We start from the raw sequence: 19,513 nt of genomic DNA on the forward strand, positions 1-19,513 counted from the left end.
GAAGAACTCAGGAGATGACACCAAGCTGGAGGGAATTGCTAATTTGGGAAGGTAAGTTCAAGATCCAAAAGGATCTTGACAGACTTGAACACTGGAGCATCTAACAAGGTGCAGTTTAATGGTGAGAAGTTAAGGTCCTGCACATAGGCAGGAAAAACCATAGATACTGAATAGGTGATACCTAGCTCAACAGGTCTAGGTGAGAGAGATCTAGGCATCCTAGTGCAGTGGTCACCAACCTTTTGGACATCAGGGATCACTAAATTCATAATTTTAAATCCCGCGGACCACTAATATGATTTTTTTAAAAAAATAAATAGTATTTAGTGCAATATAAAAAAATGCAAATAATTTTTCTGTGGACCACCAAAATTTTCTCATGGACAACAAGTGGTCCGTGGACCACTGGTTGGTGACCACTGTCCTAGTGGACCCCCAGAAGTCTGAGCCAGCCATGTGCTGCAGCTGCCAAAAAGGCCGATGCAGTTCTGGCGGCATCAACAGAGGGACAGCATCAAGATTACAAGAGGTGATCGTACAGCTTTGTACCACACCAATAAGACTAGGAATTGTGCATCCAGTTCTGGCCACCATGACAGGAAAAAAAAGATGCAGAGGCCCTAGAAGGAGTGCAGGGAAGAGTAACAAAGATCAAAAGGGTCTGGAGACTAAATTGTATGAACAGTTGAGGGAGCTGCGTATGTCTAATTTATAGGACAGGAGGAGGGGGGGGCATGATAACACTCTTCCAGAGCTTGAGGGGCCATCACAGATGAGGGGATTGACTTATTCTCCAAAGCACCAGATGCCACGACAAGAAGTAATGGGTGGGAGCTTGTTAAAGAGAGATCAATCCTAGAACTAAGATTATTCTGACAGAATAACCCATGGATTAGCTTGCTTCCCGGAATTGTGGGTGCTGAGTCCCAGGAGGTTTTCAAAAATAGACCGGGCAACCATTTGACAGGGATTGTATGAGGTCTCCTGCCTTGGGCAGGGGGTTGGATTGGAAGACCTCTGACCAGGCCGAGGATTCTGTGTTCTGATTTCACGCGCGTGGCTCCAGCTGGAGGAGGAGTCTTCCGGAAGGATTTCGCCAACCTTTGAATCGCGCGCGCTGCCCGCTCAGTGGCCCCGGCGCCAGCCAATGAGCAGAACCGCGGGCCGCGGAGTCCAACCGGCGGCCGCGGTGGGCGGGCCGGCGTGAGAAGCGCGGGCCATATAAAGGCGCCCCGGCGGAGTCGGCGGCTTCGGGCTTTCTTGGAGGGGAGCGGCCATGTCGGGTCGCGGCAAGGCGGGCGGCGGGAAGGCGCGGGCCAAGGCGAAATCGCGCTCGTCGCGCGCCGGGCTGCAGTTCCCGGTGGGCCGCGTGCATCGGCTGCTGCGCCGCGGACACTACGCGGAGCGGGTCGGGGCCGGCGCTCCCGTTTACCTGGCGGCGGTGCTGGAGTACCTGACGGCCGAGATCCTGGAGCTGGCGGGCAACGCGGCGCGCGACAACCGCAAGACGCGCATCGTCCCGCGGCACGTCCAGCTGGCGGTGCGCAACGACGAGGAGCTCAGCCGCCTCCTGGGCCGCGTCACCATCGCGCAGGGCGGCGTCCTGCCCAACATCCCCGCCGCGCTCCTGCCCCGGAAGGCCGCGGCTCAGGGCGGCGGGACGGCGGGGCGGAAGAAGGGCGCCCTCCAGGCCTCGCAGGAGTACTAGGCGCGGCGGCGGCGGAGCCGGAGAGCGACCCGAGGACGCGGAGCTGGACGAGCCGGAGGAGCCGACCCCCTGCGGGCGCCACGTGCTTGGACTCGGGACTGGGCGGCGGGAAGCGGCTGCCCGCGCTCCGCCACCCAATAAAAGGACGTTGAAAACGCGCGCTCGCCCGGTCGTTTGTGGTCCCTCCGCGAACCCAAGCTGGGGGGGGGTTGGATCGAGGGGTTCTCCAGCCCGGCCGCATTGCCCCGCGGGGGTGGTCGCGAGGTACGTCCCTGGCCAGGCGTTACCCCCCCCCCCCCCCGTGGCGATGGGCCTTTTGAGTGCCGTTCGTTGGGGTCCCGCGGAAGAAGTGCCAGACTCGGGGTTGTCACGTGTTCTAGCTCTTTAATCGGTTTTAGCAATAATTGTTCCCGGGTCCCCAGCAGAATTCAACTTTCCAGCTCCTTCTAGGCTGACCAGTGATTTCTTGGCGGCTGTGCAGATGGGCGATTCTTGCCCAGAACCTGCAGGTGCCTTCACACCAGCTGGACTTCAGCTGCTCCCCCGGCCGTGCAGTGGCAGGCCATCCCTTGCTCCCGTCTCCTCCGGGAGGGATGGACAGCTGGCCGGCATCATAGCTCTCCCAGGAGATGGTGCCTCTCATGCACTGCTGAGCTGCCTTGCCACGCTGAGGATCTGTTTGGCCCCTTTGCTCAGCAGCAGATCGGCCACCTCCTGCCCCAGCCTCTCGGCTGCCTCCTGAGCAAGACGGGATACGTTCCTTGCTGTGATGCCAACATGTTGGGGGTTGTCATCCGGGCCATCTTCATTCTGAAAAGGAAGGGCAGCCCATGGGAAAGGTTTCAGGTTAGAAGCCACAGCTCACCCTGGGGCGAATTCCAGGGCCGTGGCATGCTGGGACTCCAGTTGAACTGACAGCTAACAATAGGGAAGCACCCCCAGGACATGCCCTGATAGGCTCCCTGCAGTAAAGTGTGCCGTTATCCTAGATGACTAGCCTGAAAGAGTCCCTCTCGTGCTCTGAAAGCAACCAAGACTGTTACCTCCAGGGAAAAATTCACATTTCTTTGCATGGTCTCTTGCAAGCTGTCAGAACCATCAAGGCTGTAGACGGCTCCAGTCAAGTACAGCTGGAGAGAAGAGGGATGTTGAAACTGATCAGCAAGCAGAATGGTGAGAAATGCTAGCATTTGTGGGCAGCCATCCTCCATTTTAGTTCCTTTAAAAAAGGTGCTCTCAACTGTTTCCACACACACACACCCCTGCACTCTAGTGGTGTCTGGCTTTCAGTGGAAGCCAGCAAGCAGGAGGGGGAGCAGCCAGTTGCCTTTACCTGGCCATCCTTCAGCACGGTGCTCACGGCCACTGGCACACTGCAACCTCCTTCCTGTGGAGGAAAGCATCGGCTTGAAGGCATGATGGGGCTGCTGGGCCATGCTTCAGAGGGTCCCACCAACCTCGGCCTGAGAGACTTACCAAGCGCTTCATGAAGGCTCGCTCAGTGATGCAGCGCAGAACAGTCTCCTCGTCGTGCAAAACTGAGATCATCTCTAAGATCTCCTGGTCTTTGGCCCGCACCTCAACGGCCAAGGCGCCCTAGAGGGGAAGAGGGGACCCTTTTCCTGTGATTCAGTGTCCCCCAAAAGTGCATTCTCCTCCTCCTCAGGACCTGCACCACAGTCCCTTTCCTGGGGGGGGGGTTTCCATCCCTAGGCTACCTTTGGCAGAGGCACAGTCACGTCAGGCATCTGAGCTGGGATGGCACGGGGGGAGGGGGTGGCATGGGGCAGAAAAGCCCAGAATACTAGACATCCAAGGTCTAGAGATTCTCCAGAGACCAGAGTGGAGAGGCTTGGGGCTCCATTTTCAAAAGGAAACCTGGGAGGTGCAAATGGCCAGGTAGAAGGGAGGTCCCATTACTCACCTGCCCAACCGCATACAAGCAGTCCACGGGGCTCAGAATCTAGAGAGAAGCGAGAGTCAGCAACAGACTACCTTTTCAAATAGAGTATTAAACACCCCTCCACTTGGACAGCCAAGGGCAAATGCCAATCCCCTCACCTGGCCAATGCGCCTCCCCCAGCCCATGCGCCTGAGTCCAGCTGCTGCCAGAACCAAGGCGCTGAAATCCTCCTTCTCATCCAGCTTCTTCAGGCGGGTGTTCAGGTTGCCCCTCTGTGGGGAAGCTAAGCAAAACCACGAGGCTTTGGAGATGGGGCACTGCAATCCTGGGTCTGGGCGGGGGTAGCTGGTCATTCTAAGCCTCTGGAAGGGAGAACTTCGGGCACCCCCAACCCCTTTGAGGAGCCAGCCTCAGCTGCAAAAGGCCCAACTCGGGCCAGAGAAAGAAAGGTGCCTTGAAAGACCTGCCTTGCCAAGACGGTTAAGAACCAGCTGTGTCTCAACCCCTTCAGGATAAGCTGGGTGGCTCAGACTGAATTTTGTTAGGAGTTGGGGCAGCGTATCACTGGTGCAGTTACAGTTCTTGTGAGTTACTTGGAGACACAAGAAAGCCAGAGCAAGGAGGAAAGGAAGGCCTGTCTTGTTCCAGCAGCTGTTCCTCATTGTGGGCAGGCAGTTTTAGACTTCTGCCTAATTGTAAGCCAGCCAGAGTTGCTTTGCAAGTTTGGGTGATCAGAGAAATCAAATGAATAGGGGTGAACTTGGGCCCTCCTGAATCATGAAAGGATACAATATCCTTGAACTGCAGCCGAGGGAATTTTCTTTTCAGCTGAGCTGCACGGCGAAGTGAGCTGGTCCCAATTACACTGCAGGAAAACCCAAATTGAGATGAGCGAGGCTACTTGGAACCCTCCTCGACTCCATGAAGGTCTCCCAGGGTCTTCCCTCCTCCCCTTGCAAGCTGCAACTGTTTAAGAAGAGACTGAACAACCGTCTGCCTAGAATGGTAGACGGGTCTGCTTGAGCAGGCAGTTGGATTAGAAGAGTATGAAAGTCCTGTTCTTCTATATTCTGTTTCTCAAGAAGCAGGGCGCCCGCCTGCCCCCCCCCTTTGCGGGCACAACACCCAGACAGCCCGCTAGACAGCAATTCAGGATGGAACCAAGGCCAAGCCCCTGCTCCAGCCAGTCCTCACCTCTTCTCAGGGAGGCTGCTGAGGGTTTTGCCAGCATGTTTGGGGTGAAAGACAACAGCATCGTGTGGGTTTTCTCTCCTGCAAAAGGATGGTGGAAGAACACCTCAGAAACATCTCAAGTAACCATTGGTAAAGGGGTAGAAGATCCCACAGCCCAAACAGAGAAAGAAGCTCAAGGCCCCCTTTGCTCCTGCAACACTCCCCAGGCACCTCTGCTTTGACTGGGTTCACAAGTAAAAGGAAGGCGGGCAAGGCCACCGCTTGGCTCTTGTCAGGCAGGAAAAAGTCAAACTCACTTGCAGATGGCACCAATTGTGAAGCCTGGTGGCAGGGAAGTGGGCAGGTCTTTCAGGGAGTGAACTACCAAGTCCACCCTAAAAGAAAGAAGAAAACATGCCAGGCCAGCAATAGGCAATCCGCACCATGCCACTGTGAGACTGGCATTGCATTGCTGGCTTCTCGCCTGGCAAGCTGAATGGCCATCAAGTAGGGTGCAGCCCTTTTCCAGGGGGCCCATATGAAACTCTGGGCCGTTCCTGTTCCTGTGGTCCTGGAGAGTCGGGCTTTGGATCCATCTCAACAGGACTACCAATGTTCCACAAACCTTCAGAAGAAGAGCACTTACTCATCTCTTTCCAGTGCATTTTCCAGCTCTTTGGTAAAAAGGCTTTTCTCTCCAATCTGTTGGGGAAGAGAAACAGGATGGGAACCCTTCCGGTCTTGCAGGGCCACTCTGCCCCAAACCCCCAGGGCTCTATTGTCACGTAGCCCTGCCGGACAGCCCTGGCTGTGTCTCAAGCCAGTGGAAAAGTTCACATAAGCAGAGGAACAAACCTTGGATAAGGCTGTGTCCAAAATCCTGTCTCCAGTGGTTGACATGGCAACTATTAGAGAAAAAGAAAAATTGGAGGGTAAACATGCCCTCCCCCCCCATCTTGCTCCTAATATACCTGCTTGGACTGCCTCCACCTCACCCCAAGAGCAGACCCTCTCTGTCTTCTAGACCCCTTTGCTCGGATGCTCACCTATCTCAAAGTGGAGATGAGGGTGGTGCACTTGGAGCATCTCCACCACACTGTCAGTCTGGATACGAGCCAGCTGCAATGTTGAGAAAGGAAGGCACTCAGAAAGGGCCCCCGGCAGATCAGAAACACAACAGTTGCCTGCCTGCCGTCACGAAGGAGATGCAATCAGCAGAGGTCAGACTTTCTGCTGCTCGTACAAAGAGCCCAGGCAAGAGGACAATCCTGCCCCTCTATTCTATCTGCTGAAATGGCCTCTGGGTGGGCCTGCTATTTGCACAAACATTGTTTTCTGACATCGGGCACCATCATGGGAAAACAATGCTGCGACAACCGGACCTGAACTCCGTCAGGCATTAAACCCGAACAGATGAGACTGAAGGGGGCTGTGCTGGTGGGCAAGAGGAAGGGCAATGCCTGGGCCTTGGGGAGCTGTTCCCTTTTCTCCATCCACCCAGCTCTTCCTCTCTGCTAGGCTCCTCGCTGGCCTCCCCATTCTCATCAGAAACTGGTGGGTGGAGATTAGCTCTAGGTTACAAGGGCAAGTCGTTATCAGCCTTTCCCAATCCTGGATCTTTGGGTGGATCCTTCAACGCCTCCGCCTTGGCAGCCATGCTGGATTTCTGTGGCCGGAGATGTTGCTTTCCTGTTACTGTCACATTTCACAAGTTTCCTAACCCTTCCTTGCTTTCCACCCTGACCTTGAGCCAAAAAGGTTGTGCTCCTTCCTACGCTAAAGAAGAGAGAGCAAGGCTTGCTCAAGCTACTCGGGATGGTCTAATTGCCAAAACCTTAGTTAACCCTTCCAGCCAAGCAGAGGCCAACGACGCCCTATTGGCTTTGTACCGATGAAGGCGAATATTTGTAGCTCAGGTTTGAAATGAGGGGTCCTTGGTGGTCTCTGGGCTTGGTTGTTTTCTTGCAGAAGTTTCATTATTCAAATAGGTAACATCATCATTGCTAGAGGGCCAGAAACAGTGCCCCTCCTTGTGCCCCAGTCACCAGAAGTGATACCGTAAACTGCTCCTGTGGTAGAAGTTGCTGTGGGTGCAAGAATTGCCCCACCACCCTGCGGTGCAGAAATGCAGAGTTGCAATTCAAAGAGCTGGGTGCAATTTACAATGCTTTCTGTGGCTCAGCTGCTTAGAGCCCCCGGCAGCCCTCTCTCACACACTCACACTCACACAGCTCCCTCATTAGCAGGCGGCCAAGGGCTCCGCAGGCAGCTTTTGCTCTTGTTATTGTTTGGGAACAGCAGGGCCACAACCACCCCCACCCTGAGGGTCTTGGGAAAGAGACCATCTGCAGACGGCATCAGAGGCTAATGAGGGAGGGAGGTCACCCCCTCATTCTCCCAGCATGCCTTTGCCGCAGCTGTAATGCTGGCCGGGGGCTTGTGCGGATTAAGGTGGAAGGCAAGTGACAGGAAGGCAAATCAGCCGTCGAAACCCTTGGGGGCTCGGGCGGCCCTACCTGGCTCTTGCGGGTGCCCACGCGGACGGTCTGGCTCTTCGAGGCCTTTGGGTTCTGCAAAGAATTTCCTCCCGTTAGACGCAAAGCGAGGCCCGGAGGGGAGCCGGCAGGCACAAGGGGCAGCTCCCGCCTGGCAGCCTCCCCGGGAGGAGAAGCCGGGAAAGGCCCGGGCCGCCTCTGCCTCCTCCGCCCGGCGAGCCCCGCGAGCCCCTCACCTCCGCGGCCATCTCCGGCGGGCTTCAGCGCTTGTCAGCCCGAGGCCGGGCGGCTGCTGCCCTGCCCTGCCCGACTCGCCCGCCCGCCCGCCGGCCGGGGCCGCCCCGCTCTGCCACCCGCGATAAGGGGGGAGGGGGGAGGGGGCGGGCCGAGGGGGGCGGCGCTGGGAAAGGGGGCCACGCGGAGAAGCGAGGCGGGGCCAGGCGGAGGGCTGCGCTCACCGGGGCCGAGGGAGGCGGAGGCGGAGGCGGCGGGCCGCTCATGCCGGCGAAAGAGCAGCGGTGCCCGGCGGAATGAGAGCCGCGGCCGGGGTCACCTCGCCGGACAGCCGCCTCGCGTCACTTCCGGGGCTTTCGGAGCCGCCCCTTCCGGTCCCCGACAGGAGCCATGGAAACGGCGGCCCCGGGAAGAGCGGGGGGGCCTCAGCCTCCAGCGGCTCCTCCGACCGAGGGAGACCGAGCGGCGCGCCTGCCCGGAGAGCCCCCGATCAGCCGCTTCCAGGGGCCGCAGGGCTTAGTCCGGGGGTGGCTTCAAGGCATCGGGGCGGGGGGAAGGGACCGGTCCAGGGCTGGGACGGGTGACCTCCCGCAGCCTCCCCCCTCTTCAAAAGGAGGGGCCGGGTGGGCTGCAGCGCCCCGTCAGGTTCAGCCACTTGGGGAAGGGATCCGCGAGAAGCTCCTGCCAGCGCTGAGGAGGGAGGCGAAGCCTGTGGGGGGGGGAGGAAGGAGCGGCGGGGAGGCAGCCGAGGGCAGGGAGGGAGCGGAGACGTGGGCGAATATGGTGAAAGCGGGGGGATTTGGGGGGGAATGGAGAGGCGGGTGGAGCAGTCGCGTTAGAAAGGAATCGGCAAGGAAGGCGTGGATCAGAGGCGGAAAACGGAGAGAAGACGAAGGCTGAACTGAAACGAGGAACAGAAGCTTTGAAGAAAGTCATCAAGGGGGGAGAGGAAACCGCCACCTGCCTTCCCACACCCCCCATTCTGCGGCAGACAAAGCACACGGGCTGCCAGGCGGTATCTGGGAAAACATCCCAAAGACCCGTTTTAACCCACAATGATCCTAAGCAAAGTCTATTAGTGAAGTGAGACGTCTTGTATTCAACGCGTTCCTTTGGCTAAGAAAATCTCCACGGCAGCCTCACCAGCCTCTGACGGGGGGCGCTTTGGTTCAAGAGGTTAATTATGGCCAAAGATCACCAGGCCCCTTGTAACCCCCAGAAATAGCCTTGTCAAACCAAAGGCTGCTGAACCGCGGGTCACGGAGGTTATTTGCAACTTAGGAAAGTATTCTAAATAAACCAGTAAGCCCCTTTTAATAGCCCCCTTGAGCCCATTATTGACATCAGATGGGAGAATTTACAGGCTAGAGAATTTATCTAAGCCCCTGATGTGTTTTCTGCTTCCATTCTTGAACAAAACACACAGCATGAATTTTTGCTTTGGGCCGGACTATCTAAAACCTCATGCCCCTTTCAGTTTCTCTAACGGGCAAGGAAATCTGGTTTACTGGTGGGACCAAAACTACCACCTGTGTTGCTGTTTCTACCAGAGATGTAAAGTTTGGGACTCTTTTGCCGAATTCTTATAGCACACGAGAGGTAGAACTAGAGATTGCTCAACGGGCATACGCCCTTAGTAGGGGAAACTAACTTGGGGGAACAGAAGCAGATTATTTTGAACTTGCATAATGTGGCCCATGAGAGCACCAAGAAAATATTGATGAAAGCACATCTAGTTGTAATGTGGCCCAGTCAGCACATTGTTGTTAATTGCCTGGAATGCCAAGTTCAAAGCAGGAACTAAGTTGCAACTTCCATTCTATGGGCAAAGACAGATTGGTGCATGGGACATAATTTTCCTGGATTATGTTGAGGGTTTTTCTGAATGTGTGGAAGCCTTCTCCATTTGCAATAAAATTGGAGATGCCGCTTGCAAGGTTGTTGAACCCACAGGTCTTGTCACTGCAGCCCGCCATTCCAGATTGCAACAGATGGGGGACATCTCATTACTCTCTTTCCCTCACAATTGGGACTAAGGAAACTTGTCTCCAATACCCACATGCATGGCAGACTCTTTGCCAACCATTCTAGGAGCCATTAGAAACCCCATTGTCAGATCAGCTGGATATATAATCCCCATGAAACCCTGCTTGGTTTCCCATGCTCTCTGGTGTTCATTGTGAAACCTGAGGATGCATTGACTGGGAGTCTAGAAACTCTTAGCAGAAATAAGAACAGACATTGCCAAATTTAAGGCTGCTTCCAGAGACCCCAAAGCTATTCCAAGTGACATTAAACCAAAGATGTCCCCAGTCCCTCTTTTATCCTTTTTTCTCTTGGCTTAATCTACAGTGTATCTGGACACAAACCAAGGCTAGCACTGCTCCTCCTTTGTTTCTCAGGAGCCAAGCCAGGAAGGCCTACATTCTCTCCCAAATACTCCTCCTGGGACAATGCCTAGACGTCCCGGAGCAGTTATAACGACAGTGTTTGTAGAATTGTTTCAGGGGATCTAAGACAACTTGCTCTGGCCAACTCGCCATGGGACAAGAGTTACACCAATATCAAAAAAATGGTAGAATAGAATAATTAAACAAAGGATGCAAAAGGAGAGACAAAATGTGAATGACAAAAAATATTTTTTTAAATTAAATTGAATAGTTAAATTGTCCCGTGGTGAGTTGGCAGCAGCGAGTTGTCCCACTCCACTCCTAAGATCTGGAGGGATTGATCAGCTCTTGGATCACATCTTGGTTACCTGATTTGGGATGCCGGGGAAGGAAAATTGTTCCAATTTTTCTATTATTTTCCTTTGTGTTAATCTCCTCAATCTTTCAATGCGTTAAATGTTTTCTTAAAATATTATACCTCCATGCCAACTAGACAACAAACCTACTGGCAAGGATACATACAAAAAAACTGTAATGCTCCAAGTTTGTTGATGGGGGAGCCCCATTTTGTGGCAGCTGCTGTTTTAACTTGATGTCGGGGAAAGAATGTGTGGGACTAGGTCTAAGCCACCAACCTAAAGGTGAAACAAGCACATAAGCAAGGTGAACAAAAGCCAGGAAAAGCTCACCTAGGGAAAATAGCTAAGAAGGAACCAAGTTGTTGAAGAACCAAAAGAAACATCACCTAAATCAGACAAAGGAAGTTGGGCCTGAGCACATGGAAAGCCCCTTCCTGAGCCCCACCCACAAAGCAAGGACTTTGGGGGATAAAATGGGTCCTGAAGCGTTTGTGTGTGTGTGTGTGTACACAAAGAGATATACTTTGTAATCAGTAAAGTTTGCTGTTATTTTAAATTAACTGGGTCTCCATGTATTCTACAGAACTGTTTGTGCCTCACTGTTTGGTCAAGCAATTGGAGTGTGGCAATTTTCCAGGGCTGTGAGTGTGTGAGTGACTGACTGTAAGCTGAACATGAGCACGTGTGGTCACCGGGAAAGCACACCTTTGCCCCAGTGAGATTTCCCCAGCCGCCACTCCCGAGCTGCCCTATAGTTGCCAAGCCTCCAGCCCCGGGACCCTCACCTCACCCGGCCCACGTGAAAGAAGGCCCAGAGGCAGGTACAAGCAACGCCCTTTAGTCAGTCATGCAGTCACACCAGTTCTTACTCTCTGAGGCGGCGGTTGAGGCTGCCGTTGTGGCTCTGGCAGGCCTGGCTAGAGGTTCTGCTCAGGCCTCTCCTGAGAGCCAGACAGGGCCTGGAGCCAAAGCCCCAGCCAGACTGTTTTTCCAGAGAAGGTCACATGCCCCTCTCCGCCCCGGCCTGCCTGGTTCCCGTCCTGGGGAGGAGCAAAGATCCAGGAAAGGAGGAGGAAGAGCCGAGGCAAGCAAGCGGGCTTAATGTCCCTCCAACCGAGTCACATTTCTTCCCCGCCCGCCTCTGTCTGGCAGGGCGTTTGTGCTGAACGGGACTCTGTCTTTGCCAGTTCCCAGCTCCACAAAGTGAACACATCTGGATGAAAAGACTTCTAGGTGCTCCTCTTTGTCTTGACAAGCAGGTCCCGTTGCAAGCTTGCATCGAGCGCTGCAGCCGATTTGCTCGGAGGAAGGTCTGTGATGAGGGTGAGTTTGTTGAAAACACCACGGCCAAAATAATCGGCAACCACAGAGAAGCTGTCGTTGGAATATTTCAGCTGCCAGAGGCCAAAAGAAAAGGATGTTTGGCAGGGACTAAAACATTTGAGCCTGTTTAAAAGCATCAGAGCCCACCCAAGAACTCACCTGGTGTTGGAACTGGTCATGCAGGTCTCGTTTCTGCTCTTGGGCACGGATCATGTCCATGACTTTCCGGTTTTCAGGAAGGCACGTGGGGCACTCCGACCCACTCTCCGAGTAGCTCTCAAAGCAGTGCTGATGGAAGGAATGGCCGCACAGGAAGTGCACCGAGGGCAGCTCCAGAGCACTGGTGCAGATGCTGCACTTTGTCTTCTGGAATATTTTGGGACTAGAGGAAAAAAGGTCATCAAACCTGGGGTGCCCCCTTGCAACCTGCTGCTCCAGCCCCATTTGACCTCTAAGCCCTAGATGAGGACACCGCCTGCACTCCCACCCAGTGGAGGGAAGTCAAAAGCAGCAGCCTTCCAAGGAAACGGTGGGATTTCTGGTCAACTTTTTCCAAGAGATTAAGCACTTCCATTTCTACACCACATCATCTGCAGAACAGGGCAATGGACGGAATCCAGGATGGAATCTGCTGACTCTGGGGCAGATTTCGCAGCAGGTTCTATAGCTACCTTGTTTTCAGTTCTTCAATATCGTGGCGGATCCGCTTGGTCTCCTCCCGGTATTTCTGGATCTTTTGTTCATCCTGCTCTATCTGGCAACTTTGTCTCTGCAGTTTGCTGATGAGATAATCCTTAATGACTGACAGGGTGGCCGTGGAATTGTGAGCCAAAGTTTGAACAACTAGAAAAGAGACACCCATCAGGACAGGAGAGGACAGGGGAGGGTGCAGCAGCAATCCTGTACTGCTTCTTCAAAAAGTGCAGCAGGGGAATTGTAGGAGTCCTGGTGGGACAGTGGATAAAAGCGTAGCATTGCAGGCAAACTCTGCCCACAGTCTGGAATGTGACCCTGACAGGCTCAAGGTTGACTCAGCCTTCCATCCTTCCAAGGCCAACAAAATGGGGACCCAGATTGTTGGGGGCAATATGTAAATAATGCTGACATTGTAAACCACCCAGAGTGCTGTAAAACGCTACGGGGTGATATATAAGTCTAAGTACTATTGCTATTGTGTGTGTTGCTGCCAGACTACATCTCATCCATTTCAGCAACCCATCCAAAAATAAACTTAGCTCTTCCTGTATTGTCAAAATCAATTTAGAAGCAACAAAAATAACAGAAAAAACAGCAAATAAACCCACCCACCCCCAAATATCATGAGAACTGGATTGGGCGCATTCCCAGTTTATCATTTTCTCAAGTCTCTGTCTGTGCATAAGGAGAGGGGTTCCCAGCTTTTGGAAGAGAGAAGTACTGTTTATCAAATGGATTAAATTAATAAAATAGCCTTTTACTATTTTAAAATCCAACAAGATATTTTCCCACTCCTATTCCCAGGCTGGCAGTGGGGCACAGGTTTTGAACTTCTCTCCCTCAAGTGCATACCCAGCATGGAAGAAGCAAGTGAGCAGGGGCTGCCATACAAGGCCAGGGTTGCCCAGGTGTGAGAGACCTCCTAGATGAAGACAAGTCAAAACTTGGTAACTTTTGTCAGTAGGGCTAATTGCTCATTTTCCACCCACATCTATAATCAGTCTGTATTGTGAGCCCTTAATATCTGCAGAGCAGAAAACTGCTCCCCATCACCAACTTCCATAAAATCCCCGCACCCAGGATGGGCAAGGCTAAGCTGCATCTTCTCTGGCTCGGGAAAGAAGATGCTGGGGCTCAGCTCACCGCCTGCTCTCGGTACCCTGACCCCAAAGGCAGAGTCTGGCCTCACCCAGCAAAGGCGGCATGAGATTTTTGGTTTCGATGCGTGCGAGCACAGCCGCCATGTACTCCTTGCAGTCCTCCTCCTTGTGGGCGAAGTAGCCAAGCGCTTGTTCCCAAAGACAGGCCTCTTGTTCCCCGTACAGCTCGCAAACCTCCACCACCTGCCGGTACTGCCCGTTCTGCATGTGGTAATGCATGATCTGCTGGAAACTGGAGAGGGGAGAGAAACAGAGGGGGGCGGACGAGAGTTGGTGAAGAGCCGGAGGGTTTGAAACTGGCCGGCCTTCTTTCCCCTTCCCAAGTAACAAAGGACTCGCTCATCTGCACTCACAGTTTGTGCTGCTCGTAGAGGTAAAGGATCCCATCCTTGAAGTTATGCATCTGGCACAAGACCAAGGCCTTGTCAAAGACATCCTGGAACTTTCCACTCTTCAGCAAGAGAATGGTTTCATTGTGCAGCTTCTCTTTGATCTGGGAAGACCCAAGAGGACATTCTTGGACATCAGGCGGACTCCAGGGCCTCCCATGACCACGTACACTGGGCAATCTCCTAGAACATACCTGCGGATCTTGTTCGTGGGCCCAGTTCTGGAGACGGAGCTCCAGTAGGGTGTCATATACACCCTGCTTAGAGTCCGGCTGAACCTCAGACATGTGTTCTAAGAAAGCCTTCAGCTCCCGGGGGTTGTTAGCAAAGATGGGAATGAATTCATCAGGATTTGCCTGCATCATGAAACAGTTGGGAGGGGGAGAAGGGAGTGAAAGCCAGATAGCAAACTTTTTCCTAGACCCTCAAGCAGAGCCATCTGCCTCCCAGAACACCAAAATTTCCCCAAAAGGGAAAGCCACAGGAAGCATTGCAATGAAACTAGAGGAGGGAGAATAGAATTGCTCTAATGGGCAACACCACGAAGACGACTCTGAGATTTTCACAGGAAGCCCGAGATTTTTGTGCCCTGCCTGCCCCTTCCCATTTGGTCAAGACCTTTAACCTTCTCGGGAGCTATACACAAATTAGCGCCTCTTAGTTTCATGTTATTTTAAAACCTTTCATGATATTGGGCTCAAGGCACATCAGCCCCATCCCTCGGGCAACTGGTATTGTGCCCCAAATCCCACTTCAGCCTACCACTTCTCCCTCCCCCAGGCCTCAGCCCATACCCTCCGCTCCACCAGCAGGCCAGAACCCTCTTGCTCTTTCATTGGCCGATAGTCCGTGCAGAGTATCTTCAGCAGTTCAGTGGTTTCATTGGGGATGTGATGCATGAGGATCTTGCCGTAGCGCTTCATGTTACTCTCAGCCTGCTCGAAGGGAAGCTTGCCGATATAACACAGGGCCTCCTGGAAGTTCTGCAAGACCAAGGAAGCAGGCGATGAGAAAAGATTTACCTATGGTTTTTCTTATGCTGATGGTAATGCTTCTCCAGGTTGAGTCAATTTCAGAACAGGCTTACGTTCATCAGTTCCCCTCCTTCCTAGCATCTAACATCCTTGGCTGCCAAACGAGAAGTCCAGAAGCAACCAGGCAGGCCTCACCTTGATATCTTCTAGCTGAATCTTCAGGTACCACTCGTGGTGCTTGTGCTTCTCAGCCAGGTACACAGCATGTGAATAGCAGCCTGCCTGGCGAAGTACCTTGATAGCTGTCTCCACGTCAAAGTGCACCTCGCTCTCACTGGTCTACGGAAGGGACAAAGAGAATCGAGTCAACCCTGGAAACTCCAGACTGAGCCAGCTAAGCCTTCCACACCCCCTTATGCCCAAATGTCTGGAGCCAAATAGACTGCAAAGGAGGAGGAAGACCTTCGTTGCTCACTCTCTTCAAAGTTAAACCCAGAAAGAGCCAATCCCTAAAGAGAACTCTACTTTAGTCATCCCATCAGCTGAAGGGAGGAGAAAATAGCTGCTGTTTCTTCCCTTGCAAAGGCAAGTTTTCCAAAGTTTCCTAATTCCAGGACTGAAGTGACATGCCCACCAGAGGGAGGATGCATCTCATTTCACAAGGTTTTCTGCATTTGCACCAGGAAAACTCTAGCACATCTGGCAACTTGGGCAGAGAAGACAGACTAAATTTTTCAGAAGACTACAAGTAAAGAACATCAACCCAACCAGTCTACCTGAAACTGATAAGCATAAGCTTCCCTGCCAGAAGAGACACCTGTAAAAGCCATTCATAGAGAAGGGCCATTTGGTGTCTAGAAGGAAAAGCATGGAGGTGCTTTTGCCCCATCACCTTGATGAACTCCTCCAGCTTGGAGATGTCCTTCAGCTTGGTATAGCAGTTCAGCAGCAGGGTGGTGTGGTCTGCATTGGCCAGCGATTGCAAGTGGAGCATCTGCAAGTAGGCGGTCAGGTTGTGTATCCGCTGAGCGTCCAGGAACTTGCGGATGACGTAAGAAGGCTCCAGTTTCCCAATGGTGCTAAGAAAAGAACACAAGTCCCAGTTGCTGGGATTAAACGATGTAGGTCACAAACAAGTGAGCAGCTGCAACCACTGGCGCCACTGCAGTGGAAGCAAAGGCCAGTTTGGGGAGCAGAGGGAGGGAATGAAGCAGTCCTGAACGGAAGGCTTCATCAGCACAAATCCTCCCTCAAGAACACCCTGCTAAAGAGACTCCCACCCTGAGTTGATGCAGGCCATAGGTCTCCAAACTCCCACGATTTGTTTACATCCTAGGCAGTCCTTCCATTTATTTGAGGAGGAAGAATCCTCTCACTAGCCAGGACCCATCCGGCTCTCATTCCGACTTATCTCAAGACTTTGATGCTCACTCATTTACAGCCCCCATTTGGACACACTTGCCACCTTGTGAACCCTTCTCTTAACATGACAGCAAGAGAAGCATGCAAGAAGATGCCAGCCCAGCTTTAGGAGCCCAGGGGAGAAGCCTCGTCACCAATGCCAAGCCCCATGAGAGAGGGAGGCGAAATCTGCACCTAAGTCTTTAATGTTACCCACCGGAGGTATTGCTGAATAGCACCATCATGGTTGCCCTTGTTGTACAGGTGATCTCCGTATTGGCGAAAGATCTCAGACAACCCATCACTGTCCAGGTGGTGACTTTTAGCCAGGTTGATGGCCATTTCAAAAAGGTTCTTCTTGAAGAGCATCTGTTAAAAGGAAGCTGTGGTTCAAGAAAGGTTCCAAGCAGAGGTTCTAGCCAAAGCTGCTCTCTCCAGCGCTGTTAAGTCCATCCACCTCCTCAGAGCCTTGTGCGGATATTGGTGTGGAAAGAATTCTGCAATAGGCAGGCCTTAAAGCACCTGGGCCCCCGAGGACCAGATCAGGGCATGTGGTGCAGCTATTTGCCCAAGAGCTCCTCTATCTCTGCCCCAGTGAGCTCCAGAAAAAGCAAAGGATCTCTTGCCTCCAGTTTGGTCTGCGTATCCTTCTCCTGCAGCACATGGAGTTTCCCATCCCTCGTCAACACATACAGGCATCCCCACTCTGCCAGGACATCCACCACATCATCAAACACAGAGCTGTAAGCAATGAACTTGTTGCCCAGGTCATAAATATTCAGGATCTGCTTGTCAGAGTTTTGTGGATCTCCCCCAGTAAACTCAGATCTGGAGCAGAGAAGGGGAAGAGCGAAAGACAAGCTTACACGTTACATTTAAGCTGTTCAACCAGAAACACCCTAAAATGCAGAGACCGTGAGCTCATTTTTGTGCCCTCAATAAAGGAAGTGTTCACAGCAGCTCTAGCTGCAGCCTCAGCCATAGGCCACTTGCCTGCACACTTCCAAACAGTAACACCAACAAGGGGCTGTATTATTTGAAAAAGGGAGTGATGCGTTCAGCAGAGACAATGGGCTGATCTACACTTTTAAGTGTAGACACAACCATCAAATAATTTCATAAACTTTGATACCTTAAATCTTACTGAAAACTGAGTCTTTCCAAAATCAGTCATGTACTTTAAGGTACCTAATGGCAATTATATTCTCCATCACTTATTTACAACTCTCAGAAAATGAAGATACATTTCAATACAATCTGGAAAGCAAAGCTGAAACTGTTCGGCTACATGTGGAGAAATGAAGGACGAGAATGTTCATTAGAAGTACAAATTACTACCACAATTAAGAATGTTCAGAAACACACCTGTATTTAGAGGCGTTTCATCTACGTGTCCAAAGCCCCATCCCAGCAATAAAACAAACTTACTTGGGAGATACTTTCCAGTCCTTCGACACAATAATCAGATAGCCTCGATACCAGTGGACAATCAGCTTTTGACCCTCAAAGGCAAAGCAAGGCCCGCGCTCATCTGGCTGGTACAGATATACACATTCATCTCCTGCCACTATAAACTGGAGGTCCTGGGAGGGATCACTAAGAGTAGAGCAGCGCAGTCCACAGCCACGCATGTCCAGTTCCAGCAGTGGACAATCCTTCACTGAGAGCGTGTAACACTGCAAAGCCAAAGAAGAGGAAAAGGGTAGTAGTGAGGACAGAAATCCAATCAGGCAAAGAGTGAGGCAAACCCGAGTTCTGCCACATCCTCACTGCCCCAAAGACCAACAGCCTACCTGGATTTTCTCAGTGGTAGCCACAAACAGATGAGTTGTTTTGCTTGACTGGCGAAATACAAGCCCAGTAACTGGGTGGCCTCCTTCCTGTAGGACTTGAGTTTTACTATGCCGATCCCTTGTAATGTCCCCCTTGATAAGCACCACACTCCCATCCACAAAGCCTACGAGAAAGAGGGAAACAAGATCCAGAGCTCAGAAACATTTTCCACGTCTTCTTCTTCTAAGCTGAACGGAGCCCTCAGGTGACCTATTCCATACTATGTCGCTCTTTAAACTCAACACCAGCGCCTGGAATTAGATCCAGAAACAAAGTGGTAACCAAGGTAGCCCACACTGCTGCATTTTGCACCAGCTGACGTTTAGGGATATTCTTCAGATCCCCCACGTACAACTTTCAATTGTAACCTACATCAGGTTTTAACAAAAAGGGTATAAAAATACTTTGACAGACCGCCTCCCCAAGCGTTTCTCTTCCAAGTTCACTTTCCAATTAATGTTTGGAATACACGATAGCAACTCTAGTTACCAATAGCCATGAAGTTGAGATTTTCATGGACGGTGAGACAGGATACCAGCGTGAGTTTGTTGCCTGGTATTGCAGGGAAAATCCTGGTGCACTGAGGTGTCCCACCATCACGTTTCTCTAAATTCCAGACTTTGACCTAGAAATAATCACAAAGAGATCGTTAGGGAAACTATCTTGCCCCAATATAGGCATGTTTGCACTGGTAAGTTTTGCATGAGGTTTCTTGGCTTGCATATTTTGCATTTATACTACTTCCTTTTAACTGTATCCTTGTTTTATATTGACTGGTCTTATCACTCTGTCTGGAGACAGGATAACAGGCCTTGCTTCTGTTAGGGCAACAGATAAGCGCCCAGAGGATTTTAGAGGCGGAACACCTTCGTGCCAAATCAACCGCATGAGGATTTCAAAAGGAAATCTCAGAGATCTTCAGTGAAAGGAGCAGAAAAGCAGGTTTCAGCTTCTCCCTCCAGCTCCAGCTCACCAGGGGATTCAGCCCTTCCTCCTCCTCGCCCACCGACACCAGGATGCTGTGCTGCTTCAGCTGGAAGAGGAGCGTCACCCGCAGCTTGTAGGCCTGGAAGCTGCTCAGCTCCAGGGAGCGCGGCAGGAACCAGATCTGCCCTTCCCAATGTGGGCTGCGGTTAAGGGGCCTCCACGGAAGGGCGCCCGGCGCCGCCCGCCTCCCCCGCCGCCGCCCCCGCCCGCCCCGCGCGACGCGGCCACGGAAGGATATCCCCGAAGACCAGGCTGCCCCTGCCCGAGTCGCAGACCACGATGCCCGGAGGGAGCAGCACCGGGGTCCCGCCGCAGTCCGTCAGCGGCTCCCGGTCGAAGAAAGCGAAGCGCCGCCACTGCAGATAGGCGGCCATCTTGGCGGGGGACCGGAGGGGGCGGGGCTCCGCGGCGGGCGGGTGACGGACGGGCACTTCCGCAGGCCCGCCGCGGGGACTCTTGGGGACTGAAGTTCGCCGCGGCCACGCCCC

General features: G+C 52.7%; 3 protein-coding genes across 6 annotated transcripts; 1 reads left to right on the forward strand and 2 right to left on the reverse strand.

Annotated features, from left to right (window-relative positions):
* Positions 1–1,265: 1,265 nt before the first annotated feature.
* On the forward strand, positions 1,266–1,866 carry H2AX (H2A.X variant histone). Its single transcript, XM_070952268.1, has one exon. The coding sequence runs from the start codon at positions 1,277–1,279 to the stop codon at positions 1,706–1,708; it is 432 nt and encodes a 143-aa protein (XP_070808369.1). The 5' UTR covers positions 1,266–1,276; the 3' UTR covers positions 1,709–1,866.
* A 206-nt stretch (positions 1,867–2,072) lies between these two features.
* On the reverse strand, positions 2,073–7,819 carry HMBS (hydroxymethylbilane synthase). 3 transcript variants are annotated; one of them, XM_070952231.1, is made up of 14 exons: positions 7,738–7,819; positions 7,301–7,354; positions 5,831–5,903; positions 5,640–5,689; positions 5,431–5,486; positions 5,102–5,179; positions 4,806–4,883; positions 4,401–4,476; positions 3,770–3,883; positions 3,633–3,671; positions 3,185–3,304; positions 3,042–3,095; positions 2,752–2,838; positions 2,073–2,518 (listed from the first exon to the last, which is right to left on the reverse strand). In XM_070952231.1, exons 1-14 carry the CDS (start codon positions 7,777–7,779, stop codon positions 2,348–2,350), a joined length of 1,092 nt encoding a protein of 363 aa, XP_070808332.1. In that variant the 5' UTR covers positions 7,780–7,819; the 3' UTR covers positions 2,073–2,347. The 3 variants fall into 3 exon arrangements, with proteins under 3 accessions (XP_070808332.1, XP_070808333.1, XP_070808335.1); XM_070952232.1 differs by lacking the exon at positions 7,738–7,819 and adding an exon at positions 7,516–7,620; XM_070952234.1 differs by lacking the exons at positions 7,301–7,354; positions 7,738–7,819 and adding an exon at positions 6,674–7,231.
* Positions 7,820–11,084: 3,265 nt separating this feature from the next.
* VPS11 (VPS11 core subunit of CORVET and HOPS complexes) lies at positions 11,085–19,400 on the reverse strand. Of its 2 annotated transcripts, XM_070952352.1 has the most exons (16): positions 19,264–19,400; positions 19,012–19,160; positions 18,528–18,663; positions 17,999–18,162; positions 17,634–17,881; positions 16,832–17,033; positions 16,423–16,574; positions 15,697–15,883; positions 15,000–15,143; positions 14,625–14,813; positions 14,025–14,186; positions 13,795–13,934; positions 13,471–13,673; positions 12,257–12,428; positions 11,745–11,967; positions 11,085–11,656 (listed from the first exon to the last, which is right to left on the reverse strand). In XM_070952352.1, exons 1-16 carry the CDS (start codon positions 19,397–19,399, stop codon positions 11,492–11,494), a joined length of 2,772 nt encoding a protein of 923 aa, XP_070808453.1. In that variant the 5' UTR covers position 19,400; the 3' UTR covers positions 11,085–11,491. The 2 variants fall into 2 exon arrangements, with proteins under 2 accessions (XP_070808453.1, XP_070808452.1); XM_070952351.1 differs by lacking the exon at positions 19,012–19,160 and having other exon boundaries at positions 19,301–19,400.
* Positions 19,401–19,513: the final 113 nt, after the last annotated feature.

Source organism: Pituophis catenifer, unplaced genomic scaffold (assembly GCF_029215685.1).
Source record: "Pituophis catenifer annectens isolate HBS135680 unplaced genomic scaffold, rPitCat1.0.hap2 SCAF_12, whole genome shotgun sequence".
Taxonomy (NCBI): Eukaryota; Metazoa; Chordata; class Lepidosauria; order Squamata; family Colubridae; genus Pituophis; species Pituophis catenifer.

Bases quoted from the DNA above. Each gene is read 5' to 3' on its own strand.
- H2AX (XM_070952268.1), top strand. From the start codon at position 1,277: ATGTCGGGTCGCGGCAAGGCGGGCGGCGGGAAGGCGCGGGCCAAGGCG.
- HMBS (XM_070952231.1), bottom strand. From the start codon at position 7,779: ATGAGCGGCCCGCCGCCTCCGCCTCCGCCTCCCTCGGCCCCG. The intron at 3,672-3,769 runs GTGAGGGGATTG...GCTTCTCTCTAG, and splicing joins GGGGGAGGCGCATTGGCCAG to ATTCTGAGCCCCGTGGACTG. The intron at 3,096-3,184 runs GTAAGTCTCTCA...TTTCCTCCACAG, and splicing joins GAGCCTTCATGAAGCGCTTG to GAAGGAGGTTGCAGTGTGCC.
- VPS11 (XM_070952352.1), bottom strand. From the start codon at position 19,399: ATGGCCGCCTATCTGCAGTGGCGGCGCTTCGCTTTCTTCGACCGGGAG. The intron at 17,034-17,633 runs GTAAGTTTGTTT...TCTCTGCTCCAG, and splicing joins GACTGGAAAGTATCTCCCAA to ATCTGAGTTTACTGGGGGAG. The intron at 14,187-14,624 runs GTATGGGCTGAG...TTCATGATGCAG, and splicing joins GCCTGCTGGTGGAGCGGAGG to GCAAATCCTGATGAATTCAT.